The sequence below is a fragment of the Mus musculus genome, chromosome 1 (genome assembly GCF_000001635.26).
Source record: "Mus musculus strain C57BL/6J chromosome 1, GRCm38.p6 C57BL/6J".
NCBI lineage: Eukaryota > Metazoa > Chordata > Mammalia > Rodentia > Muridae > Mus > Mus musculus.
The window spans coordinates 171912563-171934502 of NC_000067.6; the positions used below are offsets into that span (position 1 = coordinate 171912563).

The 21940-nt window shown below is 43.0% G+C and overlaps 1 protein-coding gene and 1 long non-coding RNA gene across 9 annotated transcripts in view; one reads left to right on the forward strand and one right to left on the reverse strand.

Moving 5' to 3' along the window:
• Positions 1-969: 969 nt before the first annotated feature.
• Positions 970-6794, reverse strand: Gm37065 (predicted gene, 37065). Of its 2 annotated transcripts, none has more exons than NR_151536.1 (3): positions 6690-6794; positions 2238-2480; positions 970-1061 (listed from the first exon to the last, which is right to left on the reverse strand). It is a non-coding gene; the product is annotated as a predicted gene, 37065 (long non-coding RNA). The 2 variants fall into 2 exon arrangements; NR_151535.1 differs by having other exon boundaries at positions 2148-2480.
• Positions 4896-21940, forward strand: part of Slamf6 (SLAM family member 6) — a 31501-nt gene continuing 14456 nt past the window's right edge. For 3 of the 7 annotated variants that reach the window (NM_001347186.1, NM_001347187.1, NM_030710.3), the window contains exons 1-2: positions 4900-5230; positions 21537-21878. In NM_001347186.1, coding sequence (NP_001334115.1) covers positions 5146-5230; positions 21537-21878 — 427 coding nt within the window. In that variant the 5' untranslated portion in view covers positions 4900-5145. Of the gene's footprint in view, positions 5231-8256; positions 8344-8383; positions 8590-21536; positions 21879-21940 lie in introns of those variants that run through there. The other 4 variants (XR_373611.4, XM_006496884.4, XM_011238824.1 and 1 more) reach the window with 3 other exon arrangements.

Genomic DNA, 21940 nt, shown 5'->3' on the forward strand with positions numbered 1-21940 from the left:
CTTCTACTTATGGCTCAGTACTGTGGCACTGTTCCACAGCAAAAGTTACTTACTCTCAGTATTTTGACTGGTCATCAACTTCTGCAGTAATCACTATCTACAGGAGGAAAAAATCTGCAGTAATATGTGGGTATACACATACTTAGAAGGAAAAACAGAAACAGTAGACCCCCTCAATCCTATAATCTCCCAGACACAGATTTTACCCTGGTTTATAGTACCAAATATGAGTTCTATCCTGTGAGGTGGGCCTCAAATCCAAGCAGAAAGCAGTTGGTTGTGCCTACAACAGCCATGCCACTATTGAGTGATGGCACATTTTTGACTGGCATGTCAATAGTATACCACACAAGGTCCATAGCCAAGCAGCATCATTGGTCCCAATTCTCCTCCATAATCCTACATTAATTCCTTCAAGCACTGCAAAAGCTAGCCCACAAGAAATGAGCTTTCCGCTTAATCCTAATTTGATTTCTTAGCCTCTTGCAACCAAAGCATACTGTTTTCAGTTGGAGAAACTTGGCATTTAGTTCTGACATGTAGCAGTGGCAATCACTTAGATTGTATGGGGTCTTCATGGGCCTCCCTGGCCAGGAATTGCTTGAGAGGCCATCTACTCCTGACACTCGTACTTGTTTAACTCAACAGCTTTGTGTTCCTCGAGGTGCCTCTTCCCACCCACTCGGAATGCGTTCCTTCAAGCTCTTCAACTTCTATTTTTACTGTTCTTCCAGACGCTTTTCCAAATCTGTACAACACACAGTTTACCATTACATAATACAACCTTTTACAGAGAGAGGGCAGGGCCTCTGAAGGTCCATTGCTGTTTCCTCTAAGCAAATGCTAATTGGTCTTGGAATTCAATCTAAAGAGATATTTTTTTTAAAGATTTATTTTATTATTATATGTAACTACACTGTAGCTGTCTTCAGACACACCAGAAGAGGGAGCCAGATCTTGTTACGGATGGTTGTGAGCCACCATGTGGTTGCTGGGATTTGAACTCTGGACCTTCGGAAGAACAGTCGGGTGCTCTTACCCACTGAGCCATCTCACCAGCCCTAAAGAGATATTTTTAACGTTAGTGATAAAGCATGAAAAATAACCCATCACTTGTGGCAACTGTTTTTTCAAAATGCAATTTAGCTACGAGGATGGGGATAACACCTTATTGGGCTCTTTATAATCAATGATCATTATAATCCATATGTCATTCAGTATCCTCATCCACATCTCCCCGACCCGGATAGCTCCATGGGGCTGGTCTGTGATGCCCTGCCCTGGACAAGGGAAAGCAGGCCCAAGCTGACTTGAGCCAGCTCCCTCTACCAGACAGGTTTCAGACTGCTTCCTTGGCCACCACCTCTATAATCACCCCTGATTTCTAAAAGAACTGTGTCCTGAACAATCTCTAGTCCCAGTACCCTTTCCTGCAGGAGAGAAATGGACACAGGATACTGGAGAATAACTACCCAGTCTTAGCACAAACTTTTCCACTTTTACTGACATGTCAATCACTCCTCCTTTCACCCCTTCTGTGAACTGTCACTCAGGTTTTAAGCACAGAATTTGTCCAAATTTGCTTTGGGACAATAGGCCCCATTATCTGTTCTCTCTCTCTCTCTCTCTCTCTCTCTCTCTCTCTCTCTCTCTCTCTCTCTCTCTCTCTCTATCTCTCTCTATCTCTATCTCTGGTTTTTCGAGACAGGGTTTCTCTGTAGCCCTGGCTGTCCTGGAACTCACTCTGTAGACCAGGCTGGCCTCGAACTCAGAAATCTGCCTGCCTCTGCCTCCCAAGTGCTGGGATTAAAGGCGTGCACCACCACCGCCCAGCTTCTCTCTCGTTTTTAACTTATATTTATTTATTTGTTTCTATCTTTCTTTCTTTCTTTGGGGGTGGGTGGATGCTGTGACAGTGTGTCCATGTGTAAGCCAGCAGTCATTTCTGCCCTTCTACCGTGTGGGACCAGGCATGGGACTCAGGTCCTCAGGCTTGCATCGTTACCCACTGGACCATCTCACCAGCCCAGGTTTCCCTTCTTCTAACCTCTTCCTAAATTCCTTAGCACCATATAGACACAATCTGTAGTCAGGTCCATTATGGCATATCAAATTTTATGAAGATCATGATGCAACGTCAGACTCACCAAAACCACTTGCCCTGTACCATCCTAGAATGGCTGCCGAGTCAATGTTTTTATCTCTCCTGTGAACAGAGTCCCATCTGGCCTGCTAACCTGGGCATCAAAAGCCTAGTCTTGCACACACAGTTCTCTTGACAATGTCTGCCATTCCTTTATTGTCTTCTAGTTCCCGGAGGCTCTTCTAGTCAAGGAGATGGTGATAGTAAGGCATTGCTAATTGTTCATAGAAGTCATCGATTACAGCCAGTGGTAGTAAGGCATCTCTAATTGTTCGTTCATAGAAGCCAGTTCATTTTGAATGGTCGCCCTTACATTGCCTCAAGCTATGCAGCCTGTCTGAGAGAGAGAGAGAGAGAGAGAGAGAGAGAGAGAGAGAGAGAGAGAGAGAGAGAGAGAATCAGTGATATCACTCAATTTCTCCCCTTCCACAAGGTCAAACTGATCTTATCTGCCTCCACTCGGGTCCCATGGCCTCCTAAGCCAGGTTTTGAGAAGTTCTTCTGTTGCTTATTTAAAAGTCTCTCCCAATTGAGGCAGTTTAGGGGCAAAATATCCCCTGACTAGCATAGTTTCCTGTACTGAGAAATTACTAAGGCTTTTCTCTCCATACCGAATCACTTTTTTTTTCTTTTTATGTATTAAATGTCAGACCTGAAGGCTGTCTTCCAACATTTCCATATCTTCTAACATTTTCCTGTCTCCTCACTCCTCCCTGTCTGATTCTCCTCAAGGGCGAAGATTTTTGAGTTCTAGGAAGGGCTCCCTAGCAGAGGACTCTTTCACCAACTAAAAGAAAAGGGGAAGAGGGGGAGGGGGAGGGGGAAGGGAAGTCACCATCCTCCTTTTCCCTCCGTTTTCTGCCAAATCAGAAGATAATATGGAGGATAGCATCTGTGTGTCTATTCTATTACAATTCCTCCCTCCTGCTGGCAATTCATTCTGGGCAGAAATCTCAGCCTCGGTTACATCTCTTATGGCATCCGGCAGAGACCATTTCCGTGACCTGCTTATAATCACATGCCATATTGCCACTTTCAGAAATTACAACATATTCTCTAGTCCATCAGCCTCCTTGGGGGCTTTCCTGTACTTGAATCACAGGCCACATTCATAAAGGGGATATGCAACCATATACCATAGAGGAAGACAGCCACCCTGGGTTTCCCCTCCAAGATGTCCATCGGCTTCAGTTGCATGTCTTACTCATATCAGACACACAACTGGCACTACAGCAAGGAGGCACAAGTTCCCATATAACCAGAGAAGAGTAATCATATACGGATTGCCGAATGGATGTTCCACCTTCGGTTGGATCATGCACTGTAGCCTGTGTCTCACACATAGCAGAGGGTCATGTGACCCCTCCTCTCAGACACAACTTTGTTTTGTTTCTCCCGGTTCAGGCACCAATTGTGACTCCCCCCCCCCCCCTGGGGAGATTTGAGCAAGTATCTCTAATCACCTCATATAGGACTGAGAACAAAACAAAGAAACAGCCCTCACAAGTCCGGATTAGTTCTTTGAGGTTACTGACAGGTGCACGGATGAGGGGTTATCTGTAGGCGTGGGGGTGGTTCAAAGGCATTTGCATACCTGACAGCCCACTCTCAGAGCACCATCAATGACCTAATACTTTTCTACTTGGACCTTCTCAAAGTTGCCACCACATCTGCATCAACATACTGGAGACCAAGCCTCCAGCATCCGAATCTTCCGAGGTCAGAACCACAGGGATTGGGGCAAAAAAAAATAACAACTGAGCCACATTATAAACGAGTAAGATCTGACAAGCATTACAGAAGATGGCACAGACAAGGTGAACATTTTCTCAAGTGCGTAGAGAGGACACGATTTAAGTCTCTCTAAAAATTTCTAAGTTAAAATCATTCAAGGTATTTCCTTTCTTTTTCAAGGTATTCTTCTCTCATATATATTACATCCCTGACAGCAGTTTCCCTCTCTCCTCCCTCCCAGTCTTTCCCCTCCCCCCTTACTTCCCCCAACACCTCCCTCAGCCCCCTCCATCCAGTTCTCTTCCTTTTCGCTCCAGAAAAGAGCAAGTCTCTCAGGGATATCAACCAAACAAGGCATATCCAGTTGCAATAAAACTAGGTACCTCCCCTCATAAGGACTAGGCAACCCAATAGGAGGAAGAGTCCCAAAATCAGGCAAGAGTCAGAGACAGCCCCCTATCCCACTGTTGGAAGTCCTACTAGAAGACCAAGCTACATAATCATTATATATATAATATATATATATATATATATATATATATATAGCACCTAGGTTAGAACCATGCAGGGTCCCTAGTTGCCACTTCAGTCTCTGTGAGCGCCCCATGAACCCAGGCTAATTGATTCTGTAGGTTTTCTTGAGGTGTCCTTGACCCCTTTGTCTCCAACAATCCTTCCTCCACCTCTTCTGCAAGATTCCCCAAGCTCCACAGGATGTTTGACTCTGGATCTCTGCATCTGTTTCCATCAGTTGCTGGGTGAAGCCTCTCTGATGACAACTGGGCTAGGCTCCTGCCTCAAGTATAGCAGATTTGTTTTGCTATGGTTGGTTTGTTTGTTTGTTTGTTTGTTTGTTTGTTTGTTGTGTCTCTGGGCTATCCAGCCTCTGCTTCATGGCTCTCCACACAGTATCAGGAGTGGGCTCCCCGTCCTGGCATAGGTCTTAAGATGGACCAGTCACTGATTGGCCACTCCCACAATTTCTGTGTCACCTTTACCCCAGCACATCTTGCTGGCAAGACAAATCATAAGTAGAAGGTTTTTGTGGCTGGGTTGGTGTCCCAGTCCCTCCACCAGAAGTCTTGCCTGGTTACAGAAGATGGCCCGTTCAAGTTCCACGTTCCCTACTGCTAAGAGTCTTAGCTTACAAAAGATATTCTTGTAAGCCAAGTGTGAAGTTAATCACGACAACCAAAGGTTTGCTAACATAGAGGAAGAGCTCTCATCAATAGGGGAACAGAAAGTCTCAGCGACAAGCTTATGAAAGAATGGCTGTCTCAAGGGCTCCAGCACCCGACTCCGCCTGTCAGAGGATGGTCTGGCTCTTTCCACTTGTCTTCTGCCTCGGCTCAGGTAAAAAACGTCTGTGGAAACTGATTGAGTCACTGAGTGAGTTCCTTCTTTGGAATGCCTTGCTCCTCTTGGTCAGGTTGACTGCCCAGTTCTCTATTCAGAGACTTAGAAAGCTCACCGTGGTCCTAGCGAACTGCTTCCCGCAGACTGCCACGGGACTGATTCAGAGCAAACACTTCGGCTGGGGGCCAAGGGGAAGGGAAGTGTTTTCTGAGATATGGAAAATGAGTCTTTGTAAGTCAGGACTGTTCGTGACCAGCGTATTGTGGTACAAAAATAAGTTTAAGCGGGAAAAAGATCTACAATTTAACTACTGTGATACTGTGCGACTTCAGGGGGCTTCATTATCTTTCCCGAGCTTCACTCTTCGCTCAGATACTGAAAACCCACCAACGCTTTCACACTGCAATTAGGAAGGGATTGACTGAGCCTGCTTCTTCTCCCTGCTATCTGGAAAGCTCTCACTGTCTTTAAGAACTCAGAGGGTGCCTATCTGGACTGAAGCGTAGTGTTCTAAAACAGGAGATCAAGCAATGGCTACTAACACAGACCTAGCCCCGAGAGAATTCATTGAAGAAAAAAAAAAAGAACCAATAGGTAGCCTAGCATTTATTTTATTCCAGAAAATGAGCTAATTATTAAACATGCATTACATTTAGATGTCCATAACGTGTTTGTGAATTTATTCTATTAATAGCTACAAGTAACTTAGACTATGGCAATTTAAATAACTTTTGAAAATTCTATTAGTCATCAGGTAGCTGAAAAAAACCAATAAAAATAAAAACAAATCACTTGACTAAAACTTTCAGTAACAAACACCTGTGTGCATGCACACACACAAACCAAGACATACTGCAGATATAGAGCTATCTAGACAAATTGACAACAGAAAGAAAAAGAAAGCAAGGTTCATTAAGTCATTTGATAAACCATTCACTAAATGACCACTGAATGCACGGCACTGTGGGCGTTTCAGGAACTAAGTCAACACAATTTCTGTTCTGCGGAATTAACGTCTTGGCAGGGAAGATAAACTATAAACAGGTAAAATGTGCACTGGCTTAGGACAAATAATCTTGAAAAAATAAAGCAAAGAGAGAGGAGGGAGAACATTAACGTTGCGTCGTAGGCTGGACAGTCAAAGATAGGGATAGAATTAGGATGGAGGAGCTGACACAGGAGGAAGGTCGGCTCCTTTTCTGATCTATTTGTTTTATGTTATCAATGCAATGGCCAAGAGGAAATTTCCTGGAAGCAGGTGGAAACTGAGGCACAAGGCTAAAGCTGGGAATAGAGACTACGTCAAACTAGGAGGATTAGGAATGTGGACAGAATTTTGGAAAATGCATAAAAGATGCAGAAAAAGATGAGAATTCTTTTACTCCCATCCATCCACGTTGCCTTTTCTTAGCCTGATTCCAGCCAGTGACTTGAGCTTTTAACCTCACTCTGTTACCTCTATAAAGCTGGATAATTTCTGGGTGTCCCTCCTCCACATCTCTGAGGATTCTTCTTTTAACAAGACTGTGACATATCGGGCTCGGTCCCCGTGTGCGGATGTGGATCAGAAGAGGAAAACAGAGCCTAAGTAACAGTTTACTGCCACACAGCTGTGGGGGGAGGGCTTGGAAGAAAAGAACACAGTTGACTGCATCTGCCAGAGAGAGATGCAGGTGGCCAAAAACCCCTCAGTGGAGTGGAACCGTGCTTACCAGGGTGGAAAGTGGAGAGTCTGGTTCCAGGGCAGAAGTAAGCAGGGACACCAAAAATAGGAGAACCTCTCTGGACTGGGTGTTGAGGAAGAACTTTCTGGAATAGGTGAAATGATCTGAGACGTTAAATAGGGAAGGATTCTAATAAAGAAGCATGGGAGGGAGATGGAAAAGGGGGAGGGAAGAATTCGGAGGGATTGGGGAAAGACAAGACCACTGGGGCAAGTTTGTAGGACAAAGAGATGCTCTCTGAGAAGAAGGAGATGTCTCACTCACTACAAGTTTTCAGGTAGGTGAGACACATCCTGATTCCATATGAGAGTCTCAGCTCAAAAATAAGCCATATTGAAAAACGTTTGTGTGCATGTCCGGGGTTTACTTGTTCCGTGTGTCTTTCATGACTTTTTCTCTGCCTTTAGTTTTTAAGACCGGACTCTCAGTGAACTTGAAGCTTGTTCATTTGGTGGGTTGACTGGCCAGTCAGCCCCAGGGAACCTCCTCCCCAGTGCTGAGATTAGAGCAATAGATCAGTTCACTTAGCTTTTTACTTGGCTACTGGGATCTGAACTCAGGTGGTCCTGCTTGTGTGGCAAGCACTTTGCCAACTATGCATTACCCCAGCCCGCTTCATTCCCTTTAACTCATTCCCTTGGAGGCAAAACTAACCCATCCACCATGTGATGTGGCAGTTGCACTCTTCAATGCACAGCAAGTACGCTTCTATTGCCTTGCACAAGACTAGGCCTAACACCATCCTGCCATGTAGGATGACCAATCCTTCGTGTCAAGACCAGTCAGGCCCACCCCTCCCTCAGGACTTTGAAGTGATTAATGGCTGGTTGGGGAGGATGAGACATTTTCCTAGGTAGTGTGGCCACGTGTAAGGTGTCCTTGCCTCTGTACATAGCCCTTTATCTATGCTCCTCTAAGTAACCCGAAGAAACTCATTGGCTTATCAGAAAAAGAAAGAAAGAGAGAGAGAGAGAGAGAGAGAGAGAGAGAGAGAGAGAGAGAGAGAGAGAGAGAAAGGAAGGAAGGAAGGAAGGAAGGAAGGAAGGAAGGAAGGAAGGAAGGAAGGAAGGAAGGAAGGAAGAGTAAGACTGAATTAACTCAGAAGAAGGAAATCAAAAGGTGTGGGAAGGGGTTAAGAGAAAATAAAGAGGGTAAATAAAATCAAAATATATGTGTGTCTAAAAATATATGAAGCCCATTACTACATATAATTAATACATCGTAATCAAGAAAACATTTTTCTGAAACTAGCTTGACATCCAGGTGTGATGGTGCATGTTTTTAATTCCAGTCTAGGATGCTGAGGCAAACTGGGCTACATAGCAAACCAAAATGGGAAAATCCCACCTAGCGAAACAATGACTATACATGAAATCAAGCACCCTGGTGAGTCTCAGCCGCTCCTCCATGTCTTCTTTCTTCATAGGAATTTGTCAAACATTAGTGTGTACATATTGCTTGAGGATTTTATTAGACTACAACGCTGAGAGAGGAAGCCCTGACTCGGCATTTCTAACGAAGCCCGGAATGATGTTGCTCTTACCCGTCTGTGGACCACACCTGAGTAGCAAGGTTCTGAGATGTAGTCACATTGAAACTGGTGCCAGAGAAAAACAGGAACTAATTCTCTGGGTGAGTTTGAAGGAAACAGATACAGGTGCTCCGAGGCCCAGGGGAGAACCGGGGCTGTATGTATAGATAAAGGAAAAGTCTGTGGGCTGGCTCTAAAATCTCCCTCCCTCCCGCGCTCTCCTCTTCCTTCTTTAGTTTATTTTGCAGCTGAGGATCCAAACTAGATCCTCAAGCACTCTATCATTCTGTCACTGAAGGACCTCTTCAGCCATGGTCCTGAAATCTTTTGAGTCAAAAGTGTGAGCTGTTCTATGGCTAACAGATTGTGGTCTACTGACTTCCCTTTCCCCTGAGAACTGTTAGCTTCTTTGTAACAAACAACTGTCAACTGCATGTTCAATCAAGTCATTTTACCTCATAAAAGACTGAGTGCTGTTTCACATCTTGTTGTTAAGCTCAAAGACAGGTCTTTCCATCCACAGACTCTGTTCTGTCCCCACTGTGACCTCTAGCCTTCCAAGCCTCTCAGTTTGGGTCCTGGACTCCAGATCTATATCAGCAGCTTCCTTTATGAACACTAAGACCTTTGTTTCTTTGTTTGTTTTTAAGACAAAATTCACATAGCATGTGTTCTGCAGCCATCACATCTATTGCGCTAAAATACCCATCACTCAAAAAGAAACTCAGCCTGGGGGTGTAACTCAGTGGTAGAGCTCGTGCTGAATTCAAGGCCTGGGGATCAAGCCCAACAGAAAGAAGGGGAGAAAGCTGTATTGGACTCCCACCTTCTTCCTGTCCCCACCTCCTAGCCAACCCCAATCTGCTTTCTGTGCCCATGGATCAACTGAATGAAAGCATACCTGTAGCTGACCTGTTGTGTCTCATCTAACAAAATGTTAAGGTTCTGCTGCTAAGATACCATAACCTAACATCCTTTGATATATATTGTTTTATACTTTGATGTAATAGAATATACCTATGTTTTTTCTTTCATTACTTTTGTTTTTGTAGCATATCTAAGGATTTGTTCTCAAATTCAAGGTCATTAGTATCAACCACTATGGTTGTTTGTTTGCCTAGAGCATTGTGCATGCTAAGCAAGTGCACTGCCACTGAGCTATATCCCCAGCCCATCATTTATGTTTTCTTCTCCAAGTTTTATAGATTTAACTCTTACATATACTTGACATAGTTTGAGGTTGTTTTGTTTTATCTTGTTTTGTTGAAACTGAGACTCACTTGTAGTCTTGGCTGGCCTGGAACTTGCTATATAGACCAGGCTGACCTGGAACCTATAGAGATTATTCTGATTCTGCCTCCTCCGAGCGCTGGGAACAAAGGCACGAGCCACCACACCCAGGTATAGTTTAAGCTGGTGTGAGAAGTAGGAACTTAGTTTCATTCTTTTGTATCTGCATATCCATTTGCCCCAGCATCTTTTCCCCCTTTTAAATTTTATTGATTTATATAATTTTTTTCATTTAACATAAGGATAGCAATGAATTCTTTGACATTTCACATTTGGAAATATTTAGCTGCCTAAGGTTTACTGTTTTATAACTGAAATTTTGAGTTTGGTAAATGGACTTGAACAATTATTTAGCATCAACTTTTTTCAACTTAAAAGCTAAAACTAAAAAATTTAAAATTTGAAGCCAGGATCTTACCTATAAGTGGGAGCATGTGGCATTTGCCTTGCTAGGTCTTGGTGATTTCACTCAGAAAGTTTTAGTTCCACACATTTTCCTGAAATTTTCATTTTATTTTTCTTTAACATCCATCAGGTATATGAATGACATTTGTATTATTCATTCCTATATTTTTGGTCATCCAGCATGACTCCATTTCATAGCTGCTGTGAGCAGAGCATCCGTGAGTATAGATGGATAGGCTCTCTGTGGTAGGATGTGGAATCCTTCGGGCACACGCTCAGGAATGGGACTGCTGGGCCATATGGCAGTTCTAGTTTTAGTTTTTTTGAGGAACCTCCACTCCACAGTATGCCAGCTTACACTCCTCCTAACCGTAGACACAGCTTCCTCGTTCCCCATATCTAAATCAGAATTTGCAATCATTTGTATTCTTCATGTTGGCCATTCTGATTGATCTGCAATGGAATCTCAAAATAGTTTTGATTTTCATTGCCCTCATAGGGGAGGATATGAACACTTTTTAAAAAAATTATTAATATTCTGTATTTCTTTTGAAAGTCTATGATTGCTTCAACAGCCCATTTTTTGATTGAGTTGTTTGGTTTTTGATGCTTAGGTTTGTTTGGTCTTTATTGGGGGGGGGGTATTTTGCTTCTTTAAATATTCTAGATATTAATCCTCTCTTAGGATATATAGCTGGTAAAGATTTTCTTCCATTTTCTTCCATTGACTCATCTGTTATACAGAAACTTTTATTTTCTCTGAAAGTTCCATACATCTTGTACAATGAACATTGATTACATCCACTCATCACTTTCTTCAGTTCCCCATATGACTCCCACCCCATCCATGTACCTCCCTCTCAGCTTTACATCATTCCCTCCTCCTTCCTTCCTTCCTTCCTTCTTTCCTTCCTTCCTTCTCCTCCTCTTTCTTCCTCCTCTTCCTTCTTCTTTCTCTTCCTCCTCCTCCTCTTCCTTCTTCTTTCTCCTCCTCCTCCTTCCTCCTTCTCCTTCTTCTTTCTCCTCCTCCTCCTTCTTCTTTCACTTCCTCCTCCTTCCTCTTTCTCCTCCTCCTTCTTTCTCCTCTTCTTCCTCCTCCTTCTTCTTCCATTTAGGTTATCATTAATGACCCCCTGAGTCCAATTAATGCTGTTCACTGCAAATGAGTGAGTGACTCCGCTCCCTCAGCAGCCACCAGCTGCCTTCAGCCCCTCTGATATGGGTAAAATTTTGACTGACTTCCCTTATGCAGGAAACCATAGTTATTGTGAGTTGATGTATACAACACTCCTTTTGTGTCTACAAGTCAGTATGTCACAGCTCTCCTCCTTGTCTACCAGCTCTTGCATTCTTTTCTCTCCCTCTTCTTTGATGTTCCCTGGACCTTGGGTGGTAAGAAGCTGATATAAATTACCCACTGTATCCAGAGTTATTTAAAGCCAGTACTTTGGCCAGTTATGAGTCTCTACATTAACTAGCTGCTGCAAAAGGACCAAAGCTGAGAGCAGTACAAGTCTCTAAACACAAATGTTTAGAACACAGTTTGACGGCATGAGCATTTAGCAAAACATCAATGGTAGGTTCCCTCTTCCTAGCCCAGAACCTATAATTTAAACCATCAAAGGCTTCTGAACAGGTTTACAGTACAAAAATCCTTCCTGTGGAGAAGGCCCTCCATCTCATTAAAGAAGTTGGTTACCCCCATAACCTTCATGCCACTATTGAACCAGAAGGTGTATCTTACCAAAATATCAGTGTTTTAGCATCTAGGGGCCAGCACTGGGAGGGACCATGGATATATTTTCTCCTTGCATAGCACCTTCTGGCACCATGTAAGTTAGCTAGCAGGAAGAGAGTGTCCTGGTGAGTTAGAGGTCGGTTTCTCTATGCCCGATATCCAAACTGAGTGGTACCTTCAGCAATAGGGTCTAATCATGTTGTTATGATGGGTTACCAAGAGCAATTGTAATAGCCTGTGTGTTTGAGGTTCCAAGAGGGCCTCCCTAACCAAAAACTCATATGGGGTATCCATGTCTGGCACTGAGCTGTTTTTGTGGGGTGATGGTGTTTCTGTAATCCAGCTGCCTGCTGGAATGTTGATGGATTTTGTTGGCTTAGCCTTCTCTAAGTGTCCATAGCTTGCTTCTGCAAGTATCCGTAGCTTCTGCAAGTGTCCGTAGCTGTGGTGAGCACATGAGTGAAGCTGTGATGTCATCTGTAAAAAAACAGCTTTTCATAGAGCCCCTCCCCATTCTCTATCTCTTACATCCCTTCCACATCAGCTTCCCTGATGTTTCCTGAGCCTGTGGAGCTGAAATAGATGTCATATTTAGGGATAGGCACTCGAGCATCATTCATTCTCACCCTTTGACTATGAGTCATTGCATCAACTCCTGCCCACAACTGAAGAAGCTTCTCTGACTAATGTTGGTGCTATCTGTGTACCTCTAGGTATGTTATTCTTTGGGATATTATGTAAGTGGAATTTGTTTCCTTCCTTTCTCTTCTAGATTGTTCTTCAATTTTTAGTGTAGACAAACACAAGTTAGTTTTTGTTGGGGTTGGTTTTTTTGTTTGCTTGCTGTCTTAGTTAGGGTTTTACTGCTGTGAACAGACACCATGACCAAGGTAAGTCTTATAAAAAACAACATTTAATTGGGGCTGGCTTACAGGTTCAGAGGTTCAGTCCATTATCATCAAGGTAGGTGCATGGCAGTATCCAGGCAGGCATGGTGCAGGTAGAGCTGAGAGTTCTATGTCTTCATCCAAAGGCGGCTAGTGGAAGACTGACTTCCAGGCAACTAGGGTGAGGATCTTATGCACACACCCACAGTGACACACCCATTCCAACCAGGTCACATCTATTCCAACAAAGCCACACCTCCAGATGGTGCCACTCCCTGGTCCAAGGATATACAAACCATCACATTCCACTCCCTGGTCCCCATAGACTTGTTCAAAAACATGAGTCTATGGGGGCCATACTTAAACATAGCATAATGCAAAATGCATTTTAGGCCAACTTTCAAAGTCCTCATAGTCTATAGCAGTCTCAACAATGTTAAAAGTCCAAAGTTCAAGGTCTCTTCTGAGATTCATTCAACTTAATTAACTGTAATCCCCAAAGCAAGGCAGGAAACCAGCTGGGCAGACTCCAAACTCTGCATCTCCATGGCTGATGTCAAAGCGGTCTTCAGATCTCCACTCCTTTTTCATTTTTGTTGACTGCATCAAACTGCTTTCTCCTGGGCTGGTTCCACTCCCTGTTAGCAGCTTTCCTCAGCATGTATCCCATGGCGCTGGCATCTTTAACATCTTTGAGTCTCCAAGGCAATTTCAATGCTACAGCTTCTTGTTTCAGTGTCTGAGATTCCACTTGATCTTTTGGATTCCTCCTAAGGGCTGACATCACTTTTCCAGCTCTACCCTCTGTAGCACTCTAAGCTCAGGTTGATCCACTCCACTACGGCTGCTGTTCTTGGTGATCATCCCATTGTACTGACATCTCCAATACATTGGGGTGTTCCACTCCAACTAGGCTTCACCAATAGCCTCTCATAGGCTCTCTTCAGGGTGCCAAGCCTCAAATCCTTTGCATGACCCCTTCAGTCCTGGGCCATCAACTACAGCTGAGGCTTCATCTTCTCCAATGGCCTTCCCTGGCCTCTCACAGTGCTAAGCCTCAGCTTCTCTCCATGATCCCTTCATTTCTTCACAAGCAATACCACCTGAGTGACTCTTACACATTACCAAGTCCAGCCACAGCATGAGGTACAACCTTGGGTATCTCTGGAACACAGCTTCTTTGTGCTCCCAGAAAACAATTTCCAGAAGATTTCACCTCAGTGATGCTGGTCTTTTCTTAATCACTGCTAATTCCTTAGCTCCAGCTAACCAGCATCAATTTTTCCAGTAGTTCCTTCCATTCTTAACTCTAGAGCCAGAGCCACATGGCTGAAGCTGCTGAGTTCTGCTGCTTACAGGAACTAGAACATGATCCCCTTGTTCTATTACATTATCACTAGCTTTATGTTTTCTAAATCCTTCACTGCCTAAGCTTGGCTATCCTGGTTCTTGCTCTGTAGATTGACCTTGAATTCAGAGATCAGCATGACTGTCTCATGGGATTAAAGGTGTGTACCACCATGCCTGGATATAATTTTAACTGGGTAGGATCTTGCCCCAAAGTCCCACTCCCTTAATCTGTTATCTCCTAGAACACAGGATTTTGCTTCATTTCACTTCCTGGTATGCCTTTAATACTTGAACCATATATTTTATATTTTGCCTTTCTAAGCTTGCTATGCTTGTTCAAACTTCTCTTTGTGAGACTTAACCAGAGAACAAAGTCTCTGCTGGGCTTTTTTAAAACTTCCTTTGTCAATGCAGTTAATTCAATTAATCCAAGTCTCTTCACCTTAGCCTCAGGCAGACTTTTCAGACAAGGGCAAAAAGTAACCACATTCTTCACCAAAATACCACAAAAACAGTCTTTATGCCACATACTGAAATTCTTCTCTTTTGAAATTTCTTGGGCCAGGTAAATACAGTTCAAATTACTCCCAGCAACAAAATCTTCCATATTCCTACTAGGATGGCCCATTAAGCCCCATTTAAAGCATTCCACTGAGTTCCAAATCCAAAGTCCCAAAAGCCACATTCTTTCAAATAAAAGCATGGTCAGGCCTAACACAGCAATACCCCACTCCTGGTACCAACTTCTGTCTTAGTTAGGGTTTTACTGCTGTGAACAGACACCATGACCAAGGCAAGTCTTATAAAAAACAACATTTAATTGGGGCTGGCTTACAGGTTCAGAGGTTCAGTCCATTATCATCAAGGTGGGTGCATGGCAGTATCCAGGCAGGCATGGCGCAGGTAGAGCTGAGGGTTCTATGTCTTCATCCAAAGGCTGCTAGTGGAAGACTGACTTCCAGGCAACTAGGGTGAGGATCTTATGCACACACCCACAGTGACACACCCATTCCAACCAGGTCACATCTATTCCAACAAGGTCACACCTCCAGATGGTGCCACTCCCTGGTCCAAGGATATACAAACAATCACACTTGGTGAGACAGAGTTTCTCTACATAACCCTGGCTCTCCTGGAACTATGTAGACCAGGCTAGCCTTGAACTCACAGAGATGCACTTGCCTTTGCCTCCCAAGTGCTGGGGTTGAAGGCATGAGCCACCACACCCAGCCAAACTAGTTTTTTTTGTTTTGGTTTGGGTTTTTTTTTTTTTCGTATGTGTGTAACTGGGTGACCTGCAACTTTGTTGAATTCACTTATTAATTCTGTCAGCTTTGGTGGTTTCTTTAGGAAGTTCTGTTAATATGACCATAGCATCTATGAGAAGGAACTGCTTTATTTACTTGTTTATTACAATTGATATGGCTTTCATTTCTTTTTCTTACCTAGTTGCTCTGGCTGAAACTTCCAGAATAACACTGAGTAGATGCGGTGGGCATGGGTATCATCTTCTCCCAACTTTAACTGAAAGCTGTCAGTCTTGCATATTGTCTTAGTTAGGGTTTCTGTTGCTGTGAGGAAACACCATGACTAAAAAACAGGCCAGGGAGGAAAGTTTATTGGGCTTACACTTCCATATCACTGTTAATCATCAAAGGAAGTCAGGACAGGAGCTCAAACACAACTGGAACCTAGAGGCAGGAGCTGATACAGAGGCCATGGAGGTGTGCTGCCTACTGGCTTGCTCAGTTTGCTTTTTTATAGAACCCAGGACCACCAGCCTAGTAATGGCACAACCAACAATAGGCTAGCCCTTCCCTCATCAATCACTAATTAAGAAAATGCCCTACAAGTCTGCCTATACCCCTCTCTTATAGAGGCGTTTTCTCAATTGAGGCTTTTTTTTTTCTCAGATGACTTCAGCTTATGTTAAGTTGACATAAAATTATCCACCACACATATTAAGTAGAATGTTAGCTGCAAGTTTTCATAAATGCCTTCTGTCAGGCTAAAGATGTTACCTTCCATTGTTAGAGTCTCAAAGAGTGTTGGGTTTTCTCAAATGCCTTTTCTATATCAAATGAGATAATGTGTCTTTTTTCTTCATTTAGTTAATATCCATGTATTATCATGTTAATATCAATTGTTTTTCATGTTTAACTACTCTGACATTTCTGAGATAAGTTTTACTTAATCATGATGTATAACCTCATAGTATGCAGTTTGGTTCTGTTTGTTGGCGCTTTGTTAAGAATTTTCCCACAAACACTCAGTTTAGCAGAAGTTCTGAACCTATGGGTCATGACTATTGAAAACTACATATTTCTGATGCTCTTAAGAACCTGAGACCATAAATGTATGTTCATTGCTATTTCCTAACTCTAATTTTGCTACTGAGAAGTGTCTCAGTTCCTAAGGCCTTCAGATATACGTGTTTTTCAATAGTTGTGAGAAGAGCCAAGAATATCTTCCTTCCGGACCTGTCAGACCAATTCATCTTGTAACTTTGAGATCAAGCCATATGAGGTGTCTAGATCTCTCCCTTCACCTATAACTCTCTAGCAGAAAAGACCCACCTCCACTCAAAACTGACCTCACTTGTGCTCCTGAACCCTACTCTGGCTTCCTCCTCAGAAACAGCTCTATGTTTTTAACATTCCTTTCCCACCATACCTTTAAAGCCCTTCTCCGTGCACTGCTCCCCCTTTCTGTAAATTTACTAAGATCCCTTGCCATCCTAATGACCTCCTCTCCTCCATCCCACCTCCCCCTAAAAGATCTTCTCTGGGTTTCTCTTCCTTTCTCTGTCAAATCGCTTGATAAATCAGCCCCCACTTTCTTTCTGAACTAATTGTCTGGGAAGTTAAACAGTCCACTGTGTCCCCTTTGGCTATGAACATACACAAGCCAGCCATCTAAGTTAGAAACATCCCGGTTTTGGTTTCTTCTGACTTGTCATTCTTTTTTAGAGCCAACCTATGCCTACCTATGCCTTATCCTTCCTAGAACACTGTTTCCATATACTTCTCTACTTTTCCACAGTACTGTACATTTGCCATTTATATCTTACAAAGTCAATCCACACTGCTCAAGTGACCCTTTAAGATTTTCTACATTCTGATCTCAGTCTGCATAGCTTTCATTATTAGTGTGTGTATGGTTGTGGTTTTGAGACAAGGTCTTATATGTAGCCCAGGCTAGCCTCACATTGGCAATCTTCTGCATTAGACTCTTTATGTATTACTAGGCTTGGATTATTGGTTTATTCAAAAAGTTTAACTTTATCCTATAATTTACTTAGTTCTGTGCTAATTGAATGGGTAAAAACCTAGAAAACATAGCTCTCATGCCATATTCTCGGTCCACCTTCATATGCCTGCTTCTGGTGTGGATCTGGGGAACACATGCGTTGTATGTATAAACAGGATAGTTCTGATTTGCTGATTCTCTATCTGATGGAGAAGCCTGAAGCAGCTTCTACAGAAATAAAAAGCTAAACCAGAACTCATGTTTTCAGAGACATGTCGTCCATTGAGTGGAAAATAAAAAGTATAAGTACAATATTCCCTGATTTGATATCACCAGAGAATATCAGCACCTTCTCCATAGTCCAAGTGGTCCATAGAGTCCCAAATGGGACATACCCCTTCCCAACACCAAGTACCCTGCCACAGCCAGAGCCACCATAAAGCATCTTTCCAACTCCTACTCTTCTATGCTGGCTCTACTCTTCCACATTTACTGCCAGCAGAGCAATTTGATGTCCCAGAACATCGGTATCCAAGCCAAAGGTGTTGGCCCAGTGTGATTAAAAGCATCAGTACCCAAACCAGGAAAAAATTTCCGTGTTTCCTCTGGGCCAAGCCATATATCACCTGGTGGTTTCCTGAGCATGCGCAGTAACTTCTGATATTCATGCACCATCAGCATGTTGGTTCAAATCTGGTTTTGTCATTACTTTGTTTTATACCTGCAGAGAATTGCTACTCCCTTATGTTCTTTATGTCCATGTACCTCTCTGTCCTAACACAGGCTCCCTTCTCCTTCCCCTGCACCAGTGAAAATTTCCACAAATACAAGCAAAGGCAAATCAGTATTTCAATGGTCCTTCAAAGATAAGTAACAGCTTACCATGTGAAAATGAAGGGGAGGAGCTTTTCAGACAGAAGTGACAGCAATGCAAAGGAAGCAGGATCATCTAGGAAATTTACCAATCACTGAGCAATGGGAAAGTCCCTGTTGCTATGCAGACTCTTCCTATAACATTGCATCTTGCGGCTTGCTCATGGATAACTGTCCCTGGCCCATCATTCACTATAGATGCCTCCATAGAACACATACATCCCTCCATCCACTCATTATCTATTGACTTGAAACTGTGCTGAGCCATAATAGTACATGGGAAAAGCATCCTGCCTGCTCTCGTTTAGCAAGAAAAGGAGGAGATGCTGTCAGAATGATAGTCAAGGAGAAGAGCACAAAACATAGGCAGTACAATAGTGGTCCTAGGAAAATGCAGAGGCAGACCTAATCCCAAGCCAGTGCCCCACCCACCACACCATAGCTACTCATTCACCTGTCAGGCTTCTCCATCAGATAGGGAACCAGCAAGTCAGAACTATCCTGTTCATACATACAACGTATGTGTTCCCCAGAGCCACACCAGAAGCAGGTTTTCACCCATTCAATTAGCACAGAGCTAAGTAAATAATAAGATACATTTAAACTTTTTGAATAAGCTAATAATTTAAGCCTAGTAATACATAAAGAGTCTAATGCAGAAGATTGCCAATGTGAGGCTAGCCTGGGCTACATATAAGACCTTGTCTCAAGACCACAACCATACACACAATAATAATTTTGATCTATAAAATTAAGAGAATTGGAAGGAATATGCTAGCCGGTGTTGCAAGCATTCCTGGTGAGTCCTGTGGCCACTGAGAAAATACGCCCAGTGTCTTTATTCAGAGAAGGTGAACTTTAACATACTGGATAGAGACTTTCTGAGAGGGGGACTAGGGATGTGCCTAATCACTCACCATGAAATAATCTGAGGCTCATCTTGTGCCAGGCACTTCTCAAAGATGTTCCAGGATGTCCCTTCCCTATGTGATGCTTACACTTCTAGTAAAGAGGACAAAACAAAAAGCAAAAGCAGAACAAAACAACAACAAGCCCTCACACATTCTTAAAGTATAGTGATTGACATAGAGGAAAATAAATCCAACTGAGAGTGGGTCACAAGAATGGGTAGGAGGGTTGGTAGTGAGGAAAGCGTGGTCTCAGAAGACATCGTTGAAAGAAACATTTGCATTGAAGGCATTATGGAGGCAAAGGTGTTGGTCACATGATTGCCTGGAAGAAGTACATGCCAGGGATGTATTAATGCAGAGACAGCTCAAGAAACCCCTGAGTTGGAGCAAACTGAATAGGAAGTCAGTCACAGGAGTTGTGCTGGAAGAGGGAGCTGGCCAAATCATCTTTGTCCTTTATAGGTCAATATAATGATTTTTTAGGTTTGATTTTGCTGTTATTTTTATTAAATGCAAAGAGAAGCCATAAATTCTGAGTTATTAGCTCAATGAATTCTGTGTATTCACACAGAAAGATGAAAGCAAAGAACACTCTTCTCAGCACCTTAAATTCCCCTTAGAGCGTCTCTTACTCACTGCCCCTTCTTCCTTCCCAAAGGTAACCTTCCTCCTGATTTCTGACAGTACAGATTTGTCTTGCTTGATTTTAATTTTAAGTAAATGGAAAACTACTTGGGGCACCTTTTGGACTCAAGATTTTGCTAGTTATATTTTACTCACATGACTTTGAGAGGAAAGAGGGGGCAAAATGGCAAATAGCCACGTGTCAAATGGCTGATGGGAAAAGGGGATGTTTGACGGCAACACTGACGTGCCTGGTAGCCATATGGCAATTCAGGAAAGAGAGCAGAAGTGCAGGCTCATGAAGGAGCTGAGTGAGTGTCAGGAGGCCTGAGACACCAGCTCTGGGCCACCCCATAACCACACACACAGCTGCAACTCTTCCTTGGAAAACAAGAGACTCCAAGAAAGCTGAAGTCACAATCATGGCTCACTGATAGTCAAACATCTCCACAGATCATAACATGTGTGAAACACTGCAGAGTACTAAGTGGTAAGTGCTGGGTATACAAGAATGACCACAGGGTGGTCAGTTAAACAAGCAAACAGAGCCCTAGATAGCAGAGTAATGTGTGCTAAGAGCTTAGCGTTGACGTTAAAGGAGCGTCCTCTTTAAGAGTTGTAACAATGATGGTACCCCCAGTAAACTTCCTAATGAATTCTTATGATTGTTATCAGGCTTTACTGGGATTAGGCTAAAGTTGTTAGTACACTTATAAAAGGCTGCTATAAAAATAAATAAATAAATAAATAAATCAAAGGCTGCTATGGTAACACTAAACCTAAGCGGTCTCTTTTCCAAAATAAAAAATAAAAAATAAAAATAAATAAAAAAAGAGTTGTAACAATGGGGCTGGAGAGATTCCTCAACAGCTAAGAGCCTGGGTTGCTCTCTCACAGGACTTAGGTTTGATTCCAGCACCAACACAGCAACTCACATCTGTCTTACTCTAACTCCAGTTCCAGGGAATCCAGCTCCCTTTTCTGGCCTATGGAGGTACCAAGCAAGCATGTCGTACAATGACATCCATGCAAGCAAAACACCTATACACACTTCTTTTTAAAGCCTGAGTTTGAATCCTGGCTCTGCTAGTTTTAAAATGTACAACCAAGGAAAGTTGGTTAATCTCTCTGTATCTCAGTCTCTTCATCCATAAACTGATATTGTTTTGATCTGTCTCACAGACTGTTATCCCCATCAAATGAAATAACGCATGCGAAGAACTGCATATGCAGTAAACCCCTGTTACTGGCTCTCTGTGCTGCATAATCATGGTGCATGGCACATAGACAGACATTAAGTTCATTGTAAATGACTAGCTGTGACAGTACTACCATCAGCAAAGCCTTGCAATTGTTGGAGTTTGTGCCAAAGGGGTCAATATAGTTCATTATCCCTCACAGATTGTTGCCAAAAGATTTCAAAGGCTGAGGTCACAAAAGTATGACCAGCCAGGGAAGAAGGAGACCATAAGTTAGGATCATCTAACTAGATCAACTGCCCATTAGCCAAGTCTGCCAGATACTTTGCTTGAGGTAGAGCCACTAGGAGTGTAATTGTCTACTGCAACATTTCCGAACACTCCTCCCCACTTCTTCCTTCATCACATCTCTGGCCTTCTTCCAAAGAGCTTAAACAGACTGGCAGAATTAAGAGAAAGGAACTAGGAACAGAAGGGGGTTATCAGAAACAGCTCTTTAGCCCTCTCCTTCTGTGTTTACAGGGAGTGAAGTTTCACAGAGCAGCTCAGACCCCCAGCTAATGAATGGCGTTCTAGGAGAGTCTGCAGTTCTTCCTCTAAAGCTTCCTGCAGGGAAGATAGCCAATATCATCATCTGGAATTATGAATGGGAAGCGTCACAAGTCACTGCCCTCGTTATCAACCTAAGTAATCCTGAAAGTCCACAAATCATGAACACTGATGTAAAGAAGAGACTGAACATCACCCAGTCCTACTCCCTGCAAATCAGCAACCTTACCATGGCAGACACAGGATCATACACTGCGCAGATAACCACAAAGGACTCTGAAGTGATCACCTTCAAATATATTCTGAGGGTCTTTGGTGAGTCCAAATACGTCATTTAATCATGTACAAACTTTAAAAAAAAAAAAACTGTGTGTGCC